Raw genomic sequence first — 24,361 nt, forward strand, 5'->3', positions numbered from 1 at the left:
GGTCTCAACAGTGGGTGCCATTACCCACTGTTTTGTGTGGTGCAGTCCATGTCCAGCAGCCCCTCTGCATGGGGACACGCTGTTTGGATAGCATGCAACGGACATTACCTCCATAGTGTGGCCCCTCCATTAGAGAAAGAGAGCAGGGGGGAGTACTCACCGAGTATGGTTTCGAGGTGCGACGCAGGGTGTGCAACAGGTCGATGCGGCTCCAGGTTCTCCTCTTCTTCTTCTTCCCTTCCTTTTCTTTCTTTCCTTTCTCTTCTCTCTTTTCTTTCCTCTCTTTTCCTTTCTCTCTCTCTTTTTTTTTCTTTCTTTCCTCCTCTCTTTTCTTCCTCTCTTTCATTCCTTTGTTTCTTTCTCTCTCCTTCTCAAGGTGTCCCGTATCGGTATCGGTTGGCGTAACGGTGACCTCCAAAACCGATACGGATACGGGGGCGTAACGGTGATACGGGGGCGTAACGGTGCAAAAATTTTTTTTTGTCAAAAAAATATGAAAAAATATGGATTAAATCCGGAATATTCTAAGCATTCCAAATATGCATTCATTTATAAATTGGAACATGTTTATGGTGGTGTAACGGTCCACTCTTTGGTGAGAAGTTGTATCGGACTATCTGATGAATTTATGAACCAGATAACCTGAATTTGACTACAAAATTCATATATTTAATTTTCTAACTATCTACTATCAATGATAGATATATTAGAATGAATGTAATATGAAAATATCTTACATTTAGGTGTTTGCAATTATTTTTGAGGGCCAAAATTCATGCGTAAATAGAAAAAAATATAAAATGGCACCCCAAATATGTAAAATGCACATTAACATGTTCTACTATGATTAACACATCATATGACATCATTAAAACAGCAAAAGAATCATTAAAAAATGATTTTTCGAATTTTCAAAAAAAGGGCCAAAATAAATGCGTAAATAGAAAAAAATATAAAAAAAATATAAAATGGCACCCCAAATATGTAAATTGCACATTAACATGTTCTACTATGATTAACACATCATATGACATCATTAAAACAGCAAAAGAATCATTAAAAAATGATTTTTCGAATTTTCAAAAAAAGGGCCAAAATAAATGCGTAAATAGAAAAAAATATAAAAAAAATATAAAATGGCACCCCAAATCTGTAAAATGCATATTAACATGTTCTACTATGATTAACACATCATATGATGTCATTAAAACAGCAAAAGAATCATTAAAAAATGATTTTTCGAATTTTCAAAAAAATGGCCAAAATAAATGCGTAAATAGAAAAAAATATAAAAAATATATAAAATGGCACCCCAAATCTGTAAAATGCACATTAACATGTTCTACTATGATTAACACATCATATGATGTCATTAAAACAGCAAAAGAATCATTAAAAAATGATTTTTCGAATTTTCAAAAAAAGGGCCAAAATAAATGCGTAAATAGAAAAAAATATTAAAAAAATATAAAATGGCACCCCAAATCTGTAAAATGCACATTAACATGTTCTACTATGATTAACACATCATATGAAATCATTAAAACAGCAAAACAAACATTAAAAAATGATTTTTCGAATTTTAAAAAAAAGGGCCAAAATAAATGCGTAAATAGAAAAAAATATTAAAAAAATATAAAATGGCACCCCAAATCTGTAAAATGCACATTAACATGTTCTACTATGATTAACACATCGAATGGCATGATTAAAACAGCAAAACAACCATTAAAATTTGATTTTTCGAATTTTAAAAAAAGGGGCCAAAATTCATGCGTAAATAGAAAAAAATATTAAAAAATTATTAAATGGCACCCCAAATCTGTAAAATGTACATTAACATGTTCTACTATGATTAACACATCATATGACATGATTAAAACAGCAAAACATATTAAAAAAAGTATAAATACCTATTTTTGACGAATTTCTGAAAAATGGCCCACCGAGCTTTGATTCAAAAAAATCTATGATATAATGTGTTTTTATCTCAAATACCTAGCTAAGGTTGGTCGAAATTAGTAGTAGAAGGAGTGAAAAACAGTTTGAAGCAAAAGGTTTTAAAAAAACAGCAAAAAATGAGCTAAAAATGAAAAAAAAAAAAAGTTACCGTTACGGGCCCGGCCGTTACACCCCGTAACGGGCCCGTATCGGCTGATACGGGTACAAAAAACCATATCGGCCGATACGGCCCCGAAACGGGTAACGGTTCGCACCGTTACCGTTACGTATCGGCCGATACGGCCGATACGTAACCGATTCGGCACACCCTGCTCCTTCTCTTTTATCTTTTTTCTCTCTTTCCCAATCGCTACTAACCTAGGTGTGTAGAGAACTAAGGTTAAGGGTGGGGTTTAGCTAACCTAGGTTAGGTCAAAGGGAGGGTGAGTGGGATGAGGTGGAAAGCATGCATGGTGCATGTGGGTGAGGTGGAGAGTAAAGTGAGTGGAGGGAGTAATGGAGGGTGATGTATGGGTGAGGTGAGGATGAGGTATGAGAGAGTTAGTGGTTTGTGTTAGGTCCAAGCCCATCTCATGGTGGGTGGGGTGATGTCCATGATTTTTCTCTTTGGGTGCTCTTCACATATGTGATTGATGCGTGCTCAGTCACGTGGTTTTGCACGTACACAGGAGCGTTCGGTTGTGAGGCACGGGGGGTCAATCATACATACACAAAGGTGCAGTTGTACATGGTAGGGAGGGGTCAGGGCACATGTACACGTGGTACAGTCACACACGTACACAAGGGTTGATCTACGCATGAGGAGCTAGAGTGCACGCAATAAGGGTGTGGTCGCACATGCATGGGAAGCCGAGGCAGGCTCGGAAGTCTGGTCTACTATATGGCTAAAGTCAAGTTGGTTTAAACTCATGCCCAAGCCATTTATCTATATGGGCTTTATTTTATTAGCAAATCCTAACTCATTATCGATCCCGCATGGGCCAAAGCGGGTTAGGCCAATTGACCCTTGCATTAACCCAAATCATTACCGTTCCTAGCCAACTAGAGTATCAATTCAAAATAGTCCGCAAAACTTAAATATTTGTGCTTGTACAAATAAACCCTTCAAGCCTTTTTCATCACAATTGTCTCATATCTCAACGGAATTGCATGATTCTTGATTTCAGAGTTAGCTAACTCCTAACCGAGGAAAATCATTGTGGAAATACTCATAAATCCCCTAGGGGCCTGTTTGGATTTATGGAAAGGGTGAGAAAGGAAATTGTATTTTCCGAGGAACCTTATTTCCATGAAAGTGTGGGAAAGGAAATACTATTTCTCATGTTTTTTTATCAACAACATATTCTCAAGAAAATTTAGGGCTATCTTCAAATCATATGTTGGTGAAATAAAATTTTGTTGAGAAATTTTTTTATTGCAACTTGTCTCAAAGTATCTAGGATGCAATGCGAGCCCCGCTCTAAGGGCATTTGATTAATGGCTTAGATGGAATATCTGGTATCTACATACAAACCTATGCTCATCCTGTCCACATAGTATGGCTGTACATCTAGCCGAGTCGAGTCCAGGTGGACCGAGCTTGGCTTGACTCGTCCGTGCTATCCTCGAGTTCAAGCTCGAGCTCACCCTTGAGATTACCATTGGAGCTTGGCTTGTTAGTTAAACATTTCGAGGTGAGCTTACCTCGAGTCGAGTCGAGCCTACTCCCAACACCCACACTCGTCCCAACCCAACCATCCTAACCAACCCCCCAATTCAAAGATTTAAAACCCTAAATCTCAATTTGGGGATTTAGGGTTTTCAATTACATAAATAAATATATATATATATATATATATATATATATAAAAGATTAGATTTAGATAGAGGTGCCTTGTTGTTTAGAGAGAGAGAGTTCGGGCAAGTAGCCGAGCACAGGCTGTACAGCTAAGATGAGTTAGGTAGACATTGAGTCGAGCTCGGGTGAGTGGTCAAGTGAGGAGAGAGAGAGAGAGAGAGAGAGAGAGAGAGAGAGAGAGAGAGAGATTGACTGTGGAGCTTGGGCGCAGTGGGTTGGGTAATGAAAGGAAAGAAAGGGACGGATGGGTAGGGTTGGGTTTTAGGTCTTTAACTTTTATTATTTTAAGTATAATATTATATATATTAATATATATTCGAGTCGAGCCAAGCTCGAGCTTGGATCCGAGCCAAATCAAGCTCCACTCTGCTCGACCTCGACTCGTTTTAAAAATGAGTTGGGTCATATAAAGCTTGGCTCGCCTTGAGTCATCGTTCAAGCCAAGTCAAGCTGAGCTAGATCGAGCCAAGCAGAGTGAGCTTTTCGAGCTAGCTTGGCTCATGTACAGGCTTACCACATAGTTTCTTGTGGACAAGTCTACTTAAGCTTTGGATCAAGCTGATTTTCTGCCCCATTGCCTGACATTGAGGGAAGATCTTGATGGACGGAGTGGATTTGACATAGAAAACATGGTGGAGCTATGTGATGCTCATTGAAACAAAGTTACATAGCCCCTTGCGGTTTCCAAAAAAAAAAGGATTGTGGGGAGTTAGTTCGTGGAATATGTGCATCTTGTCATCACCCTAGATGGTGAGGCCCTTATCATGGAGCCCACCTAAATGTATGTATTTTATATCAATGTCAACCATCCATTTTGCCAGATCATTTTAAGGCATGACCACAAAAATGATACAAATCTAAATCTTAGGTAGACCAAACTATAGGAAACAATGGTGAACGACCATTAAAAAAATTTTGTGGAGTTTTTGATCAAGTCGATATTTATTTTTTTCCCTTCATCCAGGTTTGTTTGACCTTATCAATAGGTTGGATAACAAATAAACATTACGACGGGCCTTGGGAAGTTTTTAATGATGGGGCATTCGATCACTATTGTTTCCCATCATTTGGTCTACCTGAGATTTGAATGTGCTTCATTTTTGTGCTCATGGCCTAAAATGGTATGGGAAAACAAATGGATGGTGTGGATGTAGAATACATACATCAAGGTGGAGCCAATGGTAAGGGCGAAACCGTCTAAGGTGAGGCTAGAGTCGCAGCTCCCTGTTTGATTAGGATACGGCAATGAGTGACCCTTCCAATTCCAGGTCGATATTGGTTAGTGCTAGAAAAAATTTGTGGGTCCCATAATAACGCATGTGTTTTATCCAAGCTGTCCATCCATTTTGCAACTCATTTTAGGGCATTAGCACAAAAAAATGAAGCATATCCAAATCTCAGGTGGATCACAAAAGTTTTCTTTATCATAGTGATATTTGTTTTTTATCTTCATCCAAGATTATGTGACCTTATCAATAGTTTGGATGGAAAATAATCATTACAAAAACATTATGGTGGGCCCTAGGAAGTTTTTAATGGTGGGGCTTTCAACCACCCTTGTTTCTTATAGCATGGTCCACCTGAGATTTGGATCCACTTCATTTTTGGGTTCGTGCACTAAAATGATCTAGAAAAACGGATGGATGACATGGATATAGGATACATACATCAAGGGGGGGCCATGGTATGGGCTTCAACATCTTAGGTGATGCTAGGTCACACCTAATCCACTCCCAAGAAAGTAGAGGAAAGGAAGCATGCAAGGGTTTAGGTGAGAAAATAAAACAACAATTTCGAGGGAAAAAATCGCTTCGTGGGAAATTGAATTTCCCTTCCTTTCCTATGATTTTGGTGTTTACAAACAATGGAAAGATAGTTTCTCGAGAAACCCTGTTTCCTTTCCCACCATTTCATTGAATCCAAACAGGCCCTAGAGAAACAACATAATCAGAAAGGCATAATGTGATTTTTTCTGATTTTTTCCTATTTTTTAACAAACAACATCTGAAATTCATCGAAAAAATTTGGAAAATCATCGATGTTCCTCTGAAATTATCTTCCTTTGGATCTCTTTTCATCTTCAAGGAGCCATCTTAACATAGACTACTAACTTCACTGGTACAGATGATGATGTCAGCGGTGGGCCCCACCAACATGGGCTTCGATGAGCTAAAAAATGTGGCTCAAATACCAAGTAGAAGTGGAGAGAAATATAAGGGAAAGAACGAAGGGAGAGAATTAGTGAAAGGATATGGAGGAGAAACAAATGTTGGCTTACATGTTTATATCTACGGTTTTGGATCAAGGACACAACTATAAATAGATAATATTAATAGACATTGAACTTTTTTCCTTTTGAGTATGTCTCATTAGGTGCAATTATTTTGTGAAGCAGTTCTCTTAATTCGTAATCAAAATAAGATTGAATTAACTCTGTGACTCTAAATTCTAATTGAGGAAATAGAATTCACCACCATCATCATCAAAACCTTGCCCCAAGTATTCGAGGTTAGCTTTCTCATGATTGCTTGGAAAAACTTTGATGATCGATTGCCCAACTAATATCAATCCTCCTTTACCTGAGTGGTCAACCGATGACCTACTAGCACTTTGCTACCAAGCATAGTTGTCTTGGAGAGGTATTGTATACTGCCTATCATCATCATATCGCAATTCCAAAACTGGAATTAATATAGTAAAATAATAAATGGAATGATATTCACACTACAAAGAATTTTACATGAATTATTTAAGCTTAAAATTCACCATTACTTAATATTAAATTCCCCATGTGGATATGGGAATTTCTCATAGTTTATGAGCACATCTAAAATCATGCATTAGTTTGTGAATAACCTTCAACATTGTGGACTACCAATTGCACTTAGTTTATTTTTTTTTGTACTAAAGAAATTTACAATGCCCATGATACATGTTTGTTATTGTTGTGAGAAATTCAAAAAGCCCATGCTAAGTTTCAGTAATTGCTGTGCAATTCAACAAATTCCATTTTTCACATTTGGTTTTTGGTTCCATAGGTTGCTCGTGGTGACAATAGTGGTGGAGAATCCATTCCCATGCTTTTGAGAATCCCTCGAATTTTTGATCCTTGGGGTGGGGACAATATGATTGGATTTGGGGACATTCTCTTCCCTGGCTTGATTGTTTCATTTACACGCAGGTAGTGATGTAACTTTACCAATTTTCTAGAGAATATTTTGCAATGCATTACCTAATCGTTATTTATTAGTGTATTATTATGCATGTTATTTATTAGAAATGCAAAATGGGGCATCAGAATGATGCTTAATGCATCAAAACTATGCTATCGAGGCAACCAATAAGGCATCAAATATGGCAACAGGAAAAGCCTTATATCATTCAATGGAATCATTATTATTGTACTTGAGGGTGAATAACCATTTGCTGCTAACAAGTGTTCCAGGTGGGAGAGTAACTGGGTCCCTATTCTCTATTTTTCCAAGGCAGACATCTCCTTTATCATTACTGCTTTTCAATTGGGATCAGTTAGATCATTTGTAATTCTAGTTGGAACTAGTGATTTAAATATCGGTATCGATGCATGTATCGTTGTTAGGCGCAGGTGGATAGTGTTGTGGGTTATACTTATTATTATAATTATAGATTGAGCGTCACGATTAGATGACTGAATCAGGGAGCTGAAACACAGAAACCATCGGCCCGCTCAAATCAACCGCACAAGGGGAAGACGAGCCAATTCACTTGCCTGATCCAATGGCAATGATGGTATGCCTATGTACATGACCTCAAGCAAGAATGTGAGCGGGCCCTTCTTTCCTTCTCCTTTTCTCTATGTTGTTGCATGCACATATCACTCACACCTCTTGTCTCTCCTCTCTTTGTTCCCTTTCTCTCTTTTCGTTGTCCTCTACTCTCCTCCTTTTCTCTATTTCTTCTCTCTCTCTCTCTCTCTCTCTCTCTCTCTCTCTCTCCCTCCCTCCCTCCCTCCCTCCCTCCCTCTCTCTCTCTCTCTCTCTCTCTCTCTCTCTCTCTCTCTCTCTCTCTCTCTCTCTCTCTCTCCATCCTCTCTCTCACTGTTGTGTCAATCAACACCCTTTTCCTTGCCTTTAAATAGGAGGGGGACTAGCGGTAAGAGAGAAGGTAGGCATGCTTGCCCTTGGCGCTGACACACGCAAGTGTGCCCCACTAGGGGTTGTCCTTGCTGAAACATGCCAGCCACGTGGCTGAAATGCAAACATCCAATATCACCCACTCAACCCCGTAGTGGCAAACACTACTATAAGGCCCACTCTAACAAGACTAATTGAGATTGTGTGTAAGGAGCAAGAATCAAGGAAGTGGGATCGGTCGGGATTCCAATCTCCATACATAGGTGTATGTATGCTAAGCAACTACCACACTAGCGCACAGCCTCCCAAGCTCTCTAAGGCTTGCCCTACACCCACATGACCACACCAAATGGAAACAGTCCCTTATCTAAGATTGCTCTACTAGCATATGCATTTTTCCTCTTACTGTATTCAAATCACAAATCATTTCACAAACATTATTTGAATTCTTTTGAAAATAAATTATTTACATACATATATAGTTTTATGATAAGACAATTTACGAATCATGGTCCCATAAAACTCCATAATGTCGTGGTGGGTAAGTCTTAAAGTACGTAATCATGGTCCTAGGAACTTGATGTCACTGCCAAGGGTCTTTCCCACACAACTATGCGATTCAAAATCGACTAAACCACTTTCCTAGTAGGACATCCTCGACCAAATCAGTCATGACCATCGTTCTATACGCTAAAGCAGTGACACTCAATTTCATCCTCCTATATGCAAAAATAGGTAGATGATAGCAGAAGGGTCGCCTACGAGACCAGCTTACTTGCACAATGCACTAATCAGGTCGAATCACTCACCAATAAGTAAATCCGCCCTAAACCAAAGTTCAACTTAATGCTCCAAGCACGTGGTCTCTCACCCATGTCGTAAAGTAGACATTACTAGGCATACATTGGGTCTACAATGCGTATGTCTCACCTAAAGCATGTGAGTGTGGACTCAACAACTCCTAACCTATCTCCATACAGGCCATGACATCAGGAGGCAGTGGTCTCGCCCAAAGCACATGAGTGTTAGCTCAGCAACGCCTAACCCCATCAAGTAAGGTCCCGCCTAAAGCATGTGAGCACTGACTCAACAACTCCAAACCTCGCTACCATTGTGGATGGCATTAGACTCCCAGAGTCTAATCCCCAGTCACTCAAAGTTATCCACTATATGAGGGCACATGCTAATAAGTACTAACACGTACGAAATACATATGAACATCCCTAGGACGTAAGGAATTCGATAATACATACATACATATATTTATAGTTGTGTCTTAACTTGTGCTTCCTCATCCTGAACATGCCTTCCATGCGCATGTTAGCGGTGGTCAATTCTTGTGCAAGTGGGAAGACCCAATGACCAACCCAGAGTGCACGGTCCACCACTGATGATCCCAAGGCCTAGAAAAATTGATTGCGTATGAATATCTAATCAATTTGTAGGGTATTTGAAAGATTCATTTTCAACAAATAATTTTGAGTACAAAACATCAATAATTTACATCACCCACTCTTAGGGGTATATGGACTCTATCCTAACACGTGTGCAAGTCTTAAATATTGTACAATGGGATGTCTACCATCATTATCAGTGGGAAATACAACTGAAAAACTCACAAAAAATTACAATACTCCCACTTTCGCAATATATATTATGAAGAGAGGACCTTTAGCAGCAGAAACACCCAAAGCTCTTAAAATCTTATAATCCACACTCCATCTTGAATTGTTGCTCAACATGCAATATATTCAACTTCCATAGTTGAAAGCGCAATTCAAAGATTATTTCTTCCTGCTTCATGAAACAGTTCATCCATTCAGCATAAATACATCCTAAGATAGGCTTTCTTTCATCTCGATCATCTTCCCGGGATGCATCAAAATAAGCTTGCACCCTTAGCATAGCACCTTGATAACATAACATGCAGTCCTTCATTCCTTGAAATAGCATAAAATCATCTTGACTGCCTGCCAATTTGCTTGTCCTGAATTACTTTAATATCGGCTCACAAGACCAACAACACAACATATATTTGGCCTAGTATATTGTATAGTCTATATAGGCTGTTTATCGCACCGGCAAAAGGTATAGATAACATAGACTACTTCTCCATATCAGAGACTAGGGACACATACTTCTATTCAATTTGGAGTATTTATCCATCGGAGTTTCAACTAGCTTTGAATTATGCATTCTAAATTCTAAGATCTTCTCAATATAAGATGCTTGTGGCAAGCACAAAAACTTCATCGAGCCATCTTTTATGATTTCCACTCCTAATACAAAGTTTGCTTCACTAAGGTCTTTCATTTCAAAATTCAAAAAGAGCCATTCCTTGGTTGAGAGCAACGTCTCCATATCATTTCCAGCTTATAAAAGATCATTGACATATAAAGATGATATCAAGAAATGCCTCCAAGATCACTTCACATATACATAGTGGCCTTCTCATACAGAAAATTCGAAAGAAGTGATGGCTTCATGGAATTTCATGTAGCATTGCCCCGATGACTGTTTCAACCTGTAGATAGGTTTCAAAAGCTTGCAGACCTTGTTTGCCTAACCTTTCTTGACATATCTTCCAAATTGTTTCATATAAATGTCTTCCCGTAAGTCTCCATTCAAAAAGTCCCATCTCCACATCCATCCGATGTAACTCTAAATCCAAATAACACCACGATAGCCAAAATCATGTGAATTGATGTAATTCTAGCCATTGAGGAAATTTTCTCTTATAATCAATCCCTTCTACTTGTGTAAAACCTTTTGCCACTAGACGATCTTTATATTTATCAATCAAGTCATCTCCCTTTCTTTTGATTTTGAATACCCACTTCTTTACAATTTCTTTATAGCCAGGTGGAAGATCAACTAGCTTCCAAACATGGTTTTTCTTCATCAAATCTATTTCTTCATTCATTGCAAGAAGCCAATTTTTAGAATCTAGAGATGCTAGTGCTTCGTGATATGAATTAGGTTCATCTTCATCCACTAAGATGCGAGAATACAATTCACCTTCTATTTCAAGATGTCTTTTAGGAATCCCTCCTCGCAAAATACATCGCAACTCCAAAACACTATCCAACGTGCTCCCATTATCTTCATGAATCATGGAAATGCCCTTATTGTCACTACTTAGATTATTGCTACCACTTCCTTGAACTGTATCCAGTATCCCATAAAGTTCTATTTCAATTTTAGGCTTCTTTCTGCTAGGATATTTGTCTTCTATAAATGTTACGTCTCACGATTCAATTTTAATCTATCTACCATGATCTTCATATACAAACACATCCTTTTCAATGAACAAGATGCCAGAAAAATGTACATTTGATTGTTTTTTTAATCTAATTTATTTCTATTTGGAGAAGGAAGTAAAATGTGACCCAATGAACCCCATGGACATAAATCACCTAACGATGATCTCCTACCAGTCCACAATTTAAAAGGTGTTTTGGGAATATATTCAGAATGAATTTTATTTAATACGTAAGTAGCTATGAGCAAGGTATCTCCCCAAAAAGTTGTAGGTAAATTTGCATAGGCCATCATAGATCTAACCATATCTAGTAAGGTTCTATTTCTTCTTTCGACAACACCATTTTGCTAAGGAGTGTAAGGCATTATATGTTGTCTGGCAATACCAGCAATTTGACAATATGATTTGAAGATGTCTGATGTGTACCCTTGTTTGTCCTCAATATTTGGATTCTTTTATCTAACTAATTATCTTCTAATCTGTATTTTTGAAGGCAATCTAGCACTACTAATTTTTTAGAAATTAGATATGCCATTCAATATCACAAATAGTCATTAATGGAAGTTATAAAATATTGACACCCATTTCGATCTTGCACATATAAAGGGTATCTAAATTTGGATTTGTTATTGGAACTATACCTACTCGCCACTCAATGCCGCCCATCGTTACTTGTCTGTCTGCTCACCACTCATGCTACCCATCATTACTCACTGTTGTCCGCCTTTGTCGCCATTGAATTTTTACTTTTTATCCGAATAAGGATGTATGCCTTTCAAACTTAAATTGTTCTCTCACAATACCTTGAGTTTGAGGGAGGGTGTTAGAGTAGATTAGTATAATCCTAATTAGATTAGTATAATCTTATATTCAAATAATATTTTGTTAGTATATCTTAGTGTATCTCGTAGATTTGCATGTAGATACTCTTTTTTTTTTGTGATACAATACATCCATGTGTGTGTGTGTGTGTGTGTGTGTGTGTGGTTGCTTATTTCAACAATAATACATCCAAGTTTCCACCATGTAGCCCACAAATTAACACAATTGTTTACTAAGAACAAAAGTTTGGATTTATTCATCAAGAGAATTGTCAATGACAAGAGAGGAAGAGGGGCACAGATAGGACTGGTGTATATTCTTGTGAATTGAAATAAGGTATTCTTTTAACATCCTTTGAAACATCTTTTCCAATTCACACGACTAACACTTGTAGCCTTTTTGAGAAATAGAGTAACCCAAGTAGATGCCTGATGGATTGGGCTCCAAGTTTGGTTTTATATGACCTTAGTATGTAAACAAAACAAGTACAACTAAATACTATAGGAGGAGGGACTGCTAATGGAGATCCTAGTTGCAAAACTTGTAATTGATAGTCTCTTAGGAATAGTGTTTTGAGTTTGATTGATGGCTTCTTTTAGGAATAGTGTTTTTGAGTCTGCTTGATGGCATAGGTTGTTAAAAGCATATCCTCGTTCTGCCTCCAGCATATGTTGGCCTTTACGTTCAGCAACACCATTGTCTATTCCATTATCTAAGAAGTCTTTTTGCAAATCATGGTTCAAATATTCTCAGGCTTTGTCTAATTGAAAGAGTTTGATTTTTGGTGTCATATCGGAAGAGAATCATCTTGTCAAATACTTGTCTTATCATTGGAACCTCTTCCCTACTTTTCAAGAGATACACCCATCTATGTCTTGAATAATTGACAATAAAGGAAAGAAAGTATTTAAAGCCAAACATAGAAATAACTAGGCTGGCCCCATCACATCTGAATGAATAAAAGTTGAAACGGTTGTAAAGTTCTCTTATTACTTTGGAAGAAAGGAAGTCCAACAATTTTTAAATAGTTGACATTTCTCATATAAAAAACTATTATGCTTATTGAATTTGCCAGGAAATAATAAACAAAGAGACGATGTAGGCAAATGACCTAGTCAAGTACATGATACAGCTACCTGTTCCTTATTTCGAACATTGAAAGCAAAGACGAGCGGAACTTGAAGTCCCTCAATTAAGAAGATAGATTCCTTGATCTCCATGACCACCACCAATCTTCTTCTTTGTTTCTAGATCCTAGATAATGCATTAAATGGATAGAAAAATAACATAATAATTAAGTTTTTCAGTCAAGGAACTGATAACTAATATGTTGGATGGGAAAGATGGTACGTAAATAAGAAACGAAAGAGATAAGGAATAAGAAAGATGAAAGGTTTGTTAGCCAAGAGCATTGGAAAAAGAATTGTCAGCCAGCATAATGTTACTAGAAATAGAGAAATATGAGGTGTAACTATTTATCCTACCAGTCATGTGGTCAAATGTTCCCGAATCAATAATCTAGGAGGTCTGGGAATGTGGTGCGTAGAGCAAATGTTGCTAACTACCCTTTTGGGTCTACAGTAATGTTATCAAATGGCATGACCGATTCTGTGACATCCAATGGACCGGATCACTAATGCAATCACATAATCGCATAAGTGCCCACACTTCTTCTTTTTGAAAAAATTAAAAAAGTAAAAGTAAAATAAATAAATAAATAAATAAAATTTTAAAAAAAGGAAAATAGAAAAAAAATTAAGAAAAGTGTATACTTACCACAAGTGATCCTTTTTTTTTAATACCTATTTCATTATAAATTATGTAATTAACTAATTACTACATGATTACATTACACTTGATGACTATTAGACCATCTAAGTTATATAATAACAATCAACAAGTTACGCACACTAAGTCACTAACAAATAACAACTTATTAAAAATAGAGAAACTTTATTGATAACTTGATGAGTTACCTAATGTATAAATGGTACAAAGTACAAACTGCAAAACTTGTGTGCGTGTGTGTGTGCGCGCGCATGTGTGTGCGTGCGTGCGTGTGTGCTAGTTACAAACTTACAATTTACAACTACAAGTTACAACTTACAAGTACAATAAAACTTACAAAATTACAAGTTACTACTATATACATTGATCCCTCTCCCAACATGGCATATCACCACCATCATCGTCATCATCATTGTCGAAGTCATCTCCTTCTTCAACGTATACTTTATCTTCTGCTTCCTCATCATCGATTCGTACTAGTTGCTCATCCACATCCAATGGTTAATCATCTTGATCGTCTTCTTCTTATATCTCCTCAATCTCATCTACTTCTTGTTCTTGGCCTTGATTGCTACTAGGCCTTGTGTTATTGCTCGCCTCTCTTCTCCACCTTTAAGTTGAAGGACTTTCTCCAAGTGCCTATCCAAATGCAACATCTTCTACTACAGCCCATTTCGGTCCTCGCTTACAAAGACTTGATTCTATGTCTCTACAACCCACTCATTGTCTGCTTCCAAATCATTTAAGAAGATGGGATAATTGAAACTGGGCTTTTCTCATTTAGCTTAGAATCGTTCCTGCAACTTTTTGGTTTTACTGGACAAACACCAAGTCATTGGCTTCTTTTGTTAAAGACGATTCATTTTCTTCATCTTCTTCTTCTTCTTCTTCTTCTTTTTTGTGAATCTGTATAACATTCCAATTGAAAGTGAATTAGTGATGGGCAATGGCCGATTACTTAGTTTAACCTTTAAGGAATGAATTACAAAACTTACCAACTCAAATGTACTCCAGTTGTGCTCGTAACCTCTAGCAAAACATGTAAGGCTAAGAATTTCATGAATAACTTCTTTGGTGCCGAATCCTTATTATTCGAGTCAACTCCTACACTAACCTCCAGTCATTTGTGAAAATAACAATTTAAGTTAATCTTTTTACATTGTAAAAATTTATTTCTAAGTTAGTCTAACTTGCTAAGACGTTTATACTTGGCAATTTCATAGTCTCATGCTTGATGATTGTCTTTTAAAAAACTCCACACTCTTCATGTATAAGTCCAGTAGAGTAGAAATCCTATCATGTTCTTCTTTATCTAGATTTATCCAAAATGTCATGAAAGTTGATCATATGCGTCGTTGATGCCTTAATTCGATGGGCGAAAATGAAGAATGTAGCCGGATTAAGGATGTAGGTAGCCGAATACGATGGAGATGACATTTAGCCCCATCTCTTATCTATGATATCTAAGATAGGCCTGTAATCATAGGTCTCTATAGTTAAAGTGATCCATAATTTTATTTCTAGCCCTCTCCATCTCATGTTAGATGTAGCCCATTGGTAGCTTCTCATCACCATCCACCAATGCAACACACCTACTAAGGGTCTGATGATTTTAGTGCCTTTAACACTTGTGTCTAGAATGATTGTAGAGGATGGTTTGTTGGACTAACTTCTCTTTGGTATTTTTTTACCAATGCCCATTATTCCAATTAGCCGACCCTACAAAGGTTCTAAACTCATATTTCTTTAAATACAATCTTTTTAGTGTTAAAAAGGACGTTGCAAATCGAGTTACGGTTGGACGAAACAAATTGCACCCAATGTACTTTCTCATGTGATGGAAGAGAAGGACATGTTTATACATAAAGACCATGATTCTTCTGGCCCTAGCAATCACTTTAATACATAACCTACCTTCATTTTCTAACATTAAATCCATACAATTTGCTGCGCATGTACTCCAAAATAAACGACACCTTTTCTCTATAAAAAGGCGACGGACGGCTATATAGGAGGCTATTTTGTCCGTGATAACTTGGATACGATGCATCCACTAACTTAAAAAACAAAGTCTTAGTTGGACAGTTTACAAGAAAGTTAATAATTGTCCGACTGGATCTATCAGTCCATCTGTCAGCCATTAGAGTACCACGTGGCACGCCTCTTTGTATTTGATGATAAAGTTTTTAGTAAAATTAACTTTCTTTTGTAGGGAAGTTACCCTCATTTCATGATATGAATGGGGTTTCAGTCCAAGTCCAAATCGACCTATTGCTTCCACCATAACTTTGAAATGTTTTAATTTGATAGTGTCAAAAGCAACACCGACTTGATATAACCACTTCGCAATATATTGAATCCTGGTTTTCCTATCTTTTTTTATAACAGTTTTTTAAAGTTGATTGTGGGAGTTCCTTACCTTTACCATTTAGTCAACCACGTTCTCGAGATGTGGTCTACACCACTTATCCATTGGCCCATAACCATAAGCTCTGTTGGGTACTAGTAATCTAGATTCCCCCGTGGACATAGGTGGTGTAGCAACCACATGAACAACTTCAATGTCAATATCCTCATAGGCTTCTCATTCCAAGAATTGACATGTTGAGGTTTGAAGTCAAAGTGGGAGCCAATAAGAAATTTGAAGATATGCAATTGCTATATTTGATTTTTCATGTCTTCTAGATCCAACAAGATTGTTTGATAGTTATCTAATTACTTTTGTTCTGGGGAAAGGCTTGTGAAATATTCTTCTACCGATCCCTCGACTTATTGGAGATTAAATTTCAGTATGAAGCTGATATAAATGGATCAAATCTTCCTTATAATAACACATTTTGGAAACCTTATCCCAAACATCCTTGGTTGTCTTAAGGAAGAACATACCTCTAGTGATGTTAAGTTGAATTTAGTTTAAGAGCAATGACATAATAAGCCAGTTTTCTCTTTCCAAACATCACAAGTAGTGAGGGTTTTTCAGTTGTATTCCTTCATCTTTTCTCCTCTCCTCTCTTCTTTTCTCTTTATTTCTTCTCTTTTTCAATCTCTATACCAATCTACGTAGAAGCTTGTATAGCTGAATTTTCTGATATTTTGATTCCTAAATGTGTAACCATGTGTCTTTTAAGGTCTCGTAAAGTTTCATTGAAAAATTCCACCTTTTCTGCTATGTTTCCCTCAGTCAACTAATATTTTTCCAAATACCAGCAATAATAACAGTGATATTGACACAGGTTTATCCCTGGTCATCAATAGCTGTAACAATACTGATACTTGGATTACTGGGAATGGAATCCAATGTCTTATGAAGTTCTCATCATTATATGCATTAATAATAGTCTATCACTAAGGAGCCTATATTGGCTTTACAGATCTTGGTTTCTATTGATATATTACTTGATGTTGCGAGTTTGGCATCTAAGCGGTTGTTTGGATCTTACATACATTATGAGTGCATTAAGTGAAATAGGATTATAGATGTTCATCTTAAGTTCTTAACCTTTGCACTCGATTATCTTTCCAGTATTAAGTTGTAGTTTCTTCTATAAGTCCTGGTTCAGTTTCTTATTTTAGATTTTTGATAAATGAGATCATTGAGATTTTTCATTTCTCATAGTGAGGTACTTTGTTATCGCTGATATTCCAGATTAAATTTGAAGAATATATTAGACAGATGATATAGTTTAGAATGTACATTTTAGTTCTACATGTTCTAGCTTCTACAATTAGCTTTTTTCTGAGATGATTTATCATTTTTTTTTACTTTTACTTGGTTTATGCAGATATGACAAAGAAACTAAGAAGGGCATATTTAAGGGATATTTCCTATGGTTGGTAATTGGCTATGGATTTGGTGGGTCTAGTGCATCCTGTTAACTTTGCCTCAATATTCTTGCTTCCATTTAGATAGCACTTCAAATTGAAAAGTCATTTCATCAACAACATGGTGAGCTACCACTACCTTGCTGATTACTTTTTCATATGGAGAAGTCTTGTCCGAAAACGTGCTGGGAGACTGCTACCTCTCTGGTAACAATGTCAAGACATGAATAACCCTTGAGAATATAGCCATATCCATTGAGAAAATCACTTCCTTGATTTAAGTACAAACTTGTGAGAAGCAAAGGCAGCAATGTTATGATAGCATGCACAACCAAAGACATTGAGAAAGGCATAATCAGATTTTATCCAAATGAGAACAGTAGTGGGCAGGTATTGATTAGATAGACTGCGATTGAGAAAGCATCCACATGCAAAGTGCAATCTTTGCTCTGAAAGAGAAGTGTTAATCCTGTCTCGGTTTTTGTTTCCCGCTCCATAATTCCATTTTGCTTAGGCATGCTAGGACATAGGAATTGCTGAGTAATTTCATTTTTAGCAAGGAAGGTACAAATGCTTTGGAGACAATTTGGGTTCCAAGTAGAACTGTATCGAGCTTTTCTCCCAACAAATGGATTCAGATTGGTGACCAAGTAGAATTTAAGAGAAGGGTTGATCCTTCAACTTTGCTCCCACAATTCGACTTGGTCAAGTATGGTCAAGGTATTTCAGTTCTTTAAACCACTCACTATAGTAGGGAATCGATGTGTGTATAAGGTTTGGAATTTCCTAATTCGTATTTACTAGATATTGCAATTCGTGAAATGTTTTGTATGCTACTCATAGGTAACACATAGTTGCATATGATGATATTATTTAAAAAACAGAATTATAAAAACAAAAAAGGAGAACCACAATGAGCCTTGAGAGGGATGGGTTATAATATCTGTATACCAAACTGACTCATGGTTGAATTAGAACCCTCGTCATTAAAGATTACCGATGCATCAAAGGTATGTTGTAGCAGGTTGCAGTTGTTATTGTGACTCTGTGCTGTGTTAACAGTTGCCAAAACAGAAGGGGGAAAAACACTAAAAGATCATGAATAATGTTAAGGGTGTTTTGGTTGCACCAATGTGATGAAAAGAGGGGGGGGGGGGGGGGGGGGCGCGGTGCTCAGCGATACCGATTACGATGGTAGTGATACCGATAACGCTGGTAGTATCAGAAATTCTAGGTGATAGCAATGTATCGCCAATGTATTGATATCATCAAAATTTTATTTATTAGAAAAAAATTTATTTCAATTTTTTTTTTCACAGGCACATGGTTGTATATAGTATTCAATTTGTCATTGATAATATTGATATTTGATAATATCTTGATATTATTGATATCGCAACATGTACGATATTGAGACCACAATCTTTCATTTCCTTTCCGATTGTTAATGATTTCTTGGTGAAATATCATGTGTTGTTGATATTTTGCAATATCGATGGATGTTTGGATGGAAGGTTGGATGGTTGGCTTGATTTCTTACAACAACTCATGCTTTTAAGGCCCTATTAAATGGAAACTTGTTATTTATGCATTCTTTTTGCAATTTTTTTATTTCTAAATATGCAAATGTGTACATTTTAATCTCCTGAAGTTTCGCTGAAAATTCCACCGTTTTTCCCATATTTCCTTGCATTTTCGGTCATCAGCGATATTATCAGCGATATCGATATTGTTTCCATATCCCTAGCTAGCAAAACTTGTAGCGATACCAATACTTCGAACACTGCTAACTCTATTACTAAAATTATGACCTGTTGATAGAACTACCTATTAATTGGTTGAAAACTCTATAAAAACCATGGAAATGAAATAGAATTTCATAGATGTGATGTTTCCCCTTGTTTGCGAAAACAGAAATAGGTGTGGAAATCGCTTTCCATTCCATAGTTTTACTCAAAAACAGTTAAAACTATTCCCCCAAAAAAAGCCTGTTAAATCTTGATTTCCACGGTTCTGAGAGACAACACTTGTTGTTTGACCTTTTACCTTTTAACATTTCCATGGAAATTGTGCGTGCTAAAACAAACAGGTTATCGTGGTTTTGTTTCCACACATTTGATTTTTCATGCCATTGTTGTGGTTTCCACCAATCCAAACAAGCCGAAAATGCAAATGACAAAAATACCCACGATACCCCCCATTTGTTCCATTTATGCAGTTTAATGCTCTGCATGTTGATTCATCTTTTTTAGACAATTGAATGTCTAATTTCTTTCATATCATCTTCATCTAGAAAAGTATCAAGACAAGGAAATCAAGAGCATATTTTGGTATATTCGTCTAATTGAATGGTGTGTGTACGACAAGGTCTAAAAATGGTGTACAGCTTTTAGAAAAGCCAACAGGTACTACCATTATATATGATAGCACAAAAAGAAAAATTGAAAAAGGTTGGATTTAAACATTGATATGATGTTTAATAATTTTAATTTATTTCAATTCTTCAAAGAAACAATGGCCGTGTTTTACCAGAAATTGAAAAAGGTTGGATCCAAACATTGAACTTGCTATTTTAATAATTTTAATTTATTTTAATTCTTCAATGAAACAATGGTCGTGTTTTCCCAAAAATGTAACTATAGTCGATAAGGTAACTCCATGATATTTGGACAACGTCCCGTGAAAATAATGGCTGTTTGCTTTTATTTGAAACTAGGAGCCATTAGCTGTTATTTTGGAAGTAATGGGTGCCGGGCATTATTGGTTAAATGACATGACAGATAGTGATCATTCCCATTATTATCAAGTTTTTCTAAACCGTGATGTAAAGTCAATTACTAATGCTGCTGACTAACAGACCATATTGTTCTCCTAAAAGGTGAGACCATGAATATTTCTATGGCAGTAGTGACAGAACATATTGGATGATGCCAAACACTGTGACTAGTGCATATTTAATACCACAATCCTGGGGTCTTCCTATTGATAAAAGAACTTGGCAACTATGTTGTGTGTACGAAAGCTTATATACTGAATAATTCTCATCCATGAGAGATGGCATTAAATCATCAGAGCTTATTTATTGGTATGACATACAACAGACACCAATAAGGACTGTAGAGCAGTTAGAAGAAACATATTCATAGGATGAGCATGGCTGAAATGAGGCTGTTGAGATGGATGAGTGGCAAGACAAGGATAGAATATGAAAAGAATGCATTTGAGGAAACTTAGAATAGCACCAGTAGGTAATGAGATGAGGGAAAGTAATGATTTGGCCATATGCAATGGAGAACAAGAAATGTGCCAGTTAGAAGGAGGGGGTTGGTTCGAGTTCATCATTATCATCTAACCCTTAACCTAACTAAGGGTTGGTTTGAGTTGAACGCTATAAAAGGGCAAGGGGAAGGCCCAACAGGATGTGGAGGGAGGTACTAAGAAAAGACTTGACATATGGATTAATTGAGGATATGGTCCTGGACAGAATGACAGAACAGGATTCGTGTAGCCAACCCCAAGTAGTTGGGAAAAGGCTTAGATAATGGTGGTGGTGGTGGTGGTGGTGGTTGTGGTGGTGACAACGACGACGACAATGACATACAACAGGCACCCTTATTCTTGATAGAATCTATATCTTCCAACTGGCAACCAAAGTTTATAAGTTGTTCACCCAAGAGTCCTATTGAAATCTGTCAATGCTAATTTTATATGGTTCTTTCTGTATAGTCATGCTTAGATTGCATAATCTCTACAATTTAGAGGTATTGGTATCGATTCCCTAGTGGGGGTGGCTAACAGTGGACTGTGCTGACAGTGGGGTGTGTGCTAACAAGCTAACCCAAAAAAAAAAAAAAAAAAGGGGTCAAAGTACACTCACCAATTTCTGCATTCTACATCTCGAATGATAAATGCAAGCGTATTTGCTACTTATCAATGTATCCATTTTACTGATAAATGCACAACTCCAATGGTTTTAGAAACTGCATTTCATTTGTTGTTGATGTGGGATGGGTCTTCACCTTCTTTTTGTAGGGCTCTTTTTTACATATCTTGGTTTATATCTGATGGACGGACATGGTCAACCTGCACTATTGTACCTTGTTCCATGTACATTAGGTAATGTTTGCTAAACTATCTTGGTATGTTAAACAATATTCAAGATAGCCATCTCCTGTTGTTTCAATAAGTACACCCAGATGATGATCGTTTAATACTCTTGAGTTTTATATGCAGGTGTTGCTGTCATATTGGGTTTGGTGAGAGGCGAGCTGAAAGACTTGTGGAACTTTGGCGATGGCCCATCACAGGATGCTTCTGGAGAAGCTTGAAGCATCAAACCATTCATATGTCCAAAACAATGATAAAGGGGTGGGCAAGACAATGTAGGAAGCAACCTGCAGACCTGGTAAAAACACTCATTCTGCATCCTAACAATGATCAAAGATCCATTCACATGAGGAAGACCTTCCAATGGAAGAAAACTAGTGCATGAGACATGAAGAGTGGAGCAAAAAGGTGAAGGTATGGCGAGAGCCTTGTAGTTGATTCCACATGTGCAGTGCTTTGTATAAATTTTCTGCTCTAAAGCAAGATTTCAGTTATTGGGACTTCTATTTCCATTATGGGTATTGTAATATTAGACCCAAATACAATTTGAACCATTTTTTTCATTGAATTATTTTGTAAGAACGTCTTTTGTATGTTAAAATACTGTGTGAGATAGCGCAGTCTGGCTCCATCCATAATTCTAAACTTGGTAACTTGACTCAAAACTTGGCCAAGTCGACTTGACTCGGCAAGATTTCAAGTTGAGTCGTTGTGAAACTTGGTTCTAAGCCTGATTCTACCTCAACTTGGCATCATTCATCGAGTCAACTCGCTCAGTTGACTCCATTCAACGCAGCTCGAAGGGAGTAAGATCTGGGTTTTGAATCCCTGATCTCAATTAGAGTTAGCAATGCCTCTAACCAACCAAACAAGCACTGTGTCCATTATTTTTATGTTTTATAGATAAATAACTATTTTAAATACTTTAACATTGAGTCAAGTTTTTAAACTATTGGCGCCAACGTTATACCCTGAAGAAGTTTTTCCAAGACGAGAAAGAAGTCAAGATATTAGCACTTGGTGATGGTGGCTTGAATTTCCCGCACCTTTGTGCCGGCATCTAGGGCTACCTTTCTATGTGGAACAATATGGTGCATGTATGCTGGACCAAAAATTCTTCTTCATCAAACAATCCCAACCCTTCCCAAACTTGGTCCAAACCATCTGTCTGTATTGGCTTGAATTGGATGGTCTGCACAATTCGAACCAAGTTGCCCCTGTATGACATATCTATAGTTCATAGAACATGGCTTGGTTGGGCTCACCAATGATGTGTATATAGAATCCATTCAAGTGCCTTTGCTAGATTTTGTGGCACCCATTAAACCGTTATTAACATGTGTACATATTTATTCATTGGATTATACTAAAAAATTCCAATGGAGTTTATATGTATGGATGTGGTTGTTTCATGATAATGCATGCATGCAAACATTCAAATCAGCCATCATGATGAGATGTGGCCAACATTCGTTGATTTAAGACTTGCTATGCTTCTCATGCAATGTAGACTAATATACAAGTATGCACAATAGGAGTAATACATATTGAGGTACATGTACATGTGAGATGTACCACTACCATGATTTATGTGATGATCAAGATAAGGTATTACACAAATTATCACAATTGGCTTCATATGCATATCGTATAGGTCTGTGTATGTAGTGGGAATAGATCATTGATTGACTGGATGGATTTCTCGTTATGATTGCATAGATGATAATTGCTTGATCATTCAATGTTGTGTTAGAGGCCTTGTATTTTACGGAGCAGTGTAGATGAAGTTATATATAAAGCCCCAACAGGGTGCAAGGGGCCTGCCTCAATGTGTGGGGTCCAGTGCACACTGCACCCTAACGGGGGAAGTTATATATAAAGCCCCAAGGGGGTGCAAGGGGGCTTGCCTCACTGTGTGGGGTCCAGGGTACACTGCACCCTGATGGGGGTTAGAGGGCAACCCCCCAACTCGAATTGTATGAGACCTTGATCCGACCAAATAAGATATTTTTAATAGTTTTATATATGAGGTATAAATACTCTATGTGAGTCGAATTAAGGTTATGTAATAGATTTTTTTTTTTTTTGAATTTTGAAGTTTTTTTAATGTTAAAAAGTTTTAAGATTGTAATCTCTTTTTTAGAAGATGGCGATTTCAATAGGGACTCACCTGTAAAGTAGGCATAAGGCCAAACAATGTAAACCTATTGCGTTATATGTGTGTTGGTTTTCTTTGTTACATCGGTTCATTTCTTACACAATATGTGAATTGAGTCATACGTGCTACAAGACCAATTACCTACGGGTGATGGATTAATTTTAGTCTAGCTATTGTGCAAGTATGCTAGTCCCATAATTGACTCTTGTATCCTTTTTTACTTTACGCTACATGGCAAGGTTGTGATAAGGTGACACAACTTTAGTGTGCATTCTTAAGGCTATGTGTACATTTTTATTTGGGTCAAAGACATGCTTGAAAAGTGGCCAAATCAAGTTGGATTACGGAGATGGGTTAAGGAAAGATCGTAAATAATCATGTGATGATAGTGACGCGCAAGAGACTTATCTAAAGTGCTGGATTGAATGGACAGTCAAAATTTATTATAAACGGTTTTGAAAAAATATTTATATATTATTATATTAATACTT

At 37.0% G+C, this 24,361-nt stretch overlaps 1 protein-coding gene across 3 annotated transcripts in view; it reads left to right on the plus strand.

Annotated features, from left to right (window-relative positions):
• LOC131239677 (signal peptide peptidase-like 2) overlaps positions 1-22,343 on the plus strand; it is a 113,245-nt gene extending 90,902 nt beyond the window's left edge. For all 3 annotated transcript variants that reach the window (XM_058237506.1, XM_058237507.1, XM_058237505.1), the window contains 4 exons: positions 6,838-6,980; positions 17,566-17,636; positions 21,638-21,721; positions 21,839-22,343. In XM_058237506.1, coding sequence (XP_058093489.1) covers positions 6,838-6,980; positions 17,566-17,636; positions 21,638-21,721; positions 21,839-21,933 — 393 coding nt within the window. In that variant the 3' untranslated portion in view covers positions 21,934-22,343. The remainder of the gene's footprint in view (positions 1-6,837; positions 6,981-17,565; positions 17,637-21,637; positions 21,722-21,838) is intronic.
• The last annotated feature ends 2,018 nt before the right edge of the window (positions 22,344-24,361 follow it).

This window comes from Magnolia sinica, chromosome 3 (assembly GCF_029962835.1).
Source record: "Magnolia sinica isolate HGM2019 chromosome 3, MsV1, whole genome shotgun sequence".
In the NCBI taxonomy this organism is placed as follows: Eukaryota; Viridiplantae; Streptophyta; class Magnoliopsida; order Magnoliales; family Magnoliaceae; genus Magnolia; species Magnolia sinica.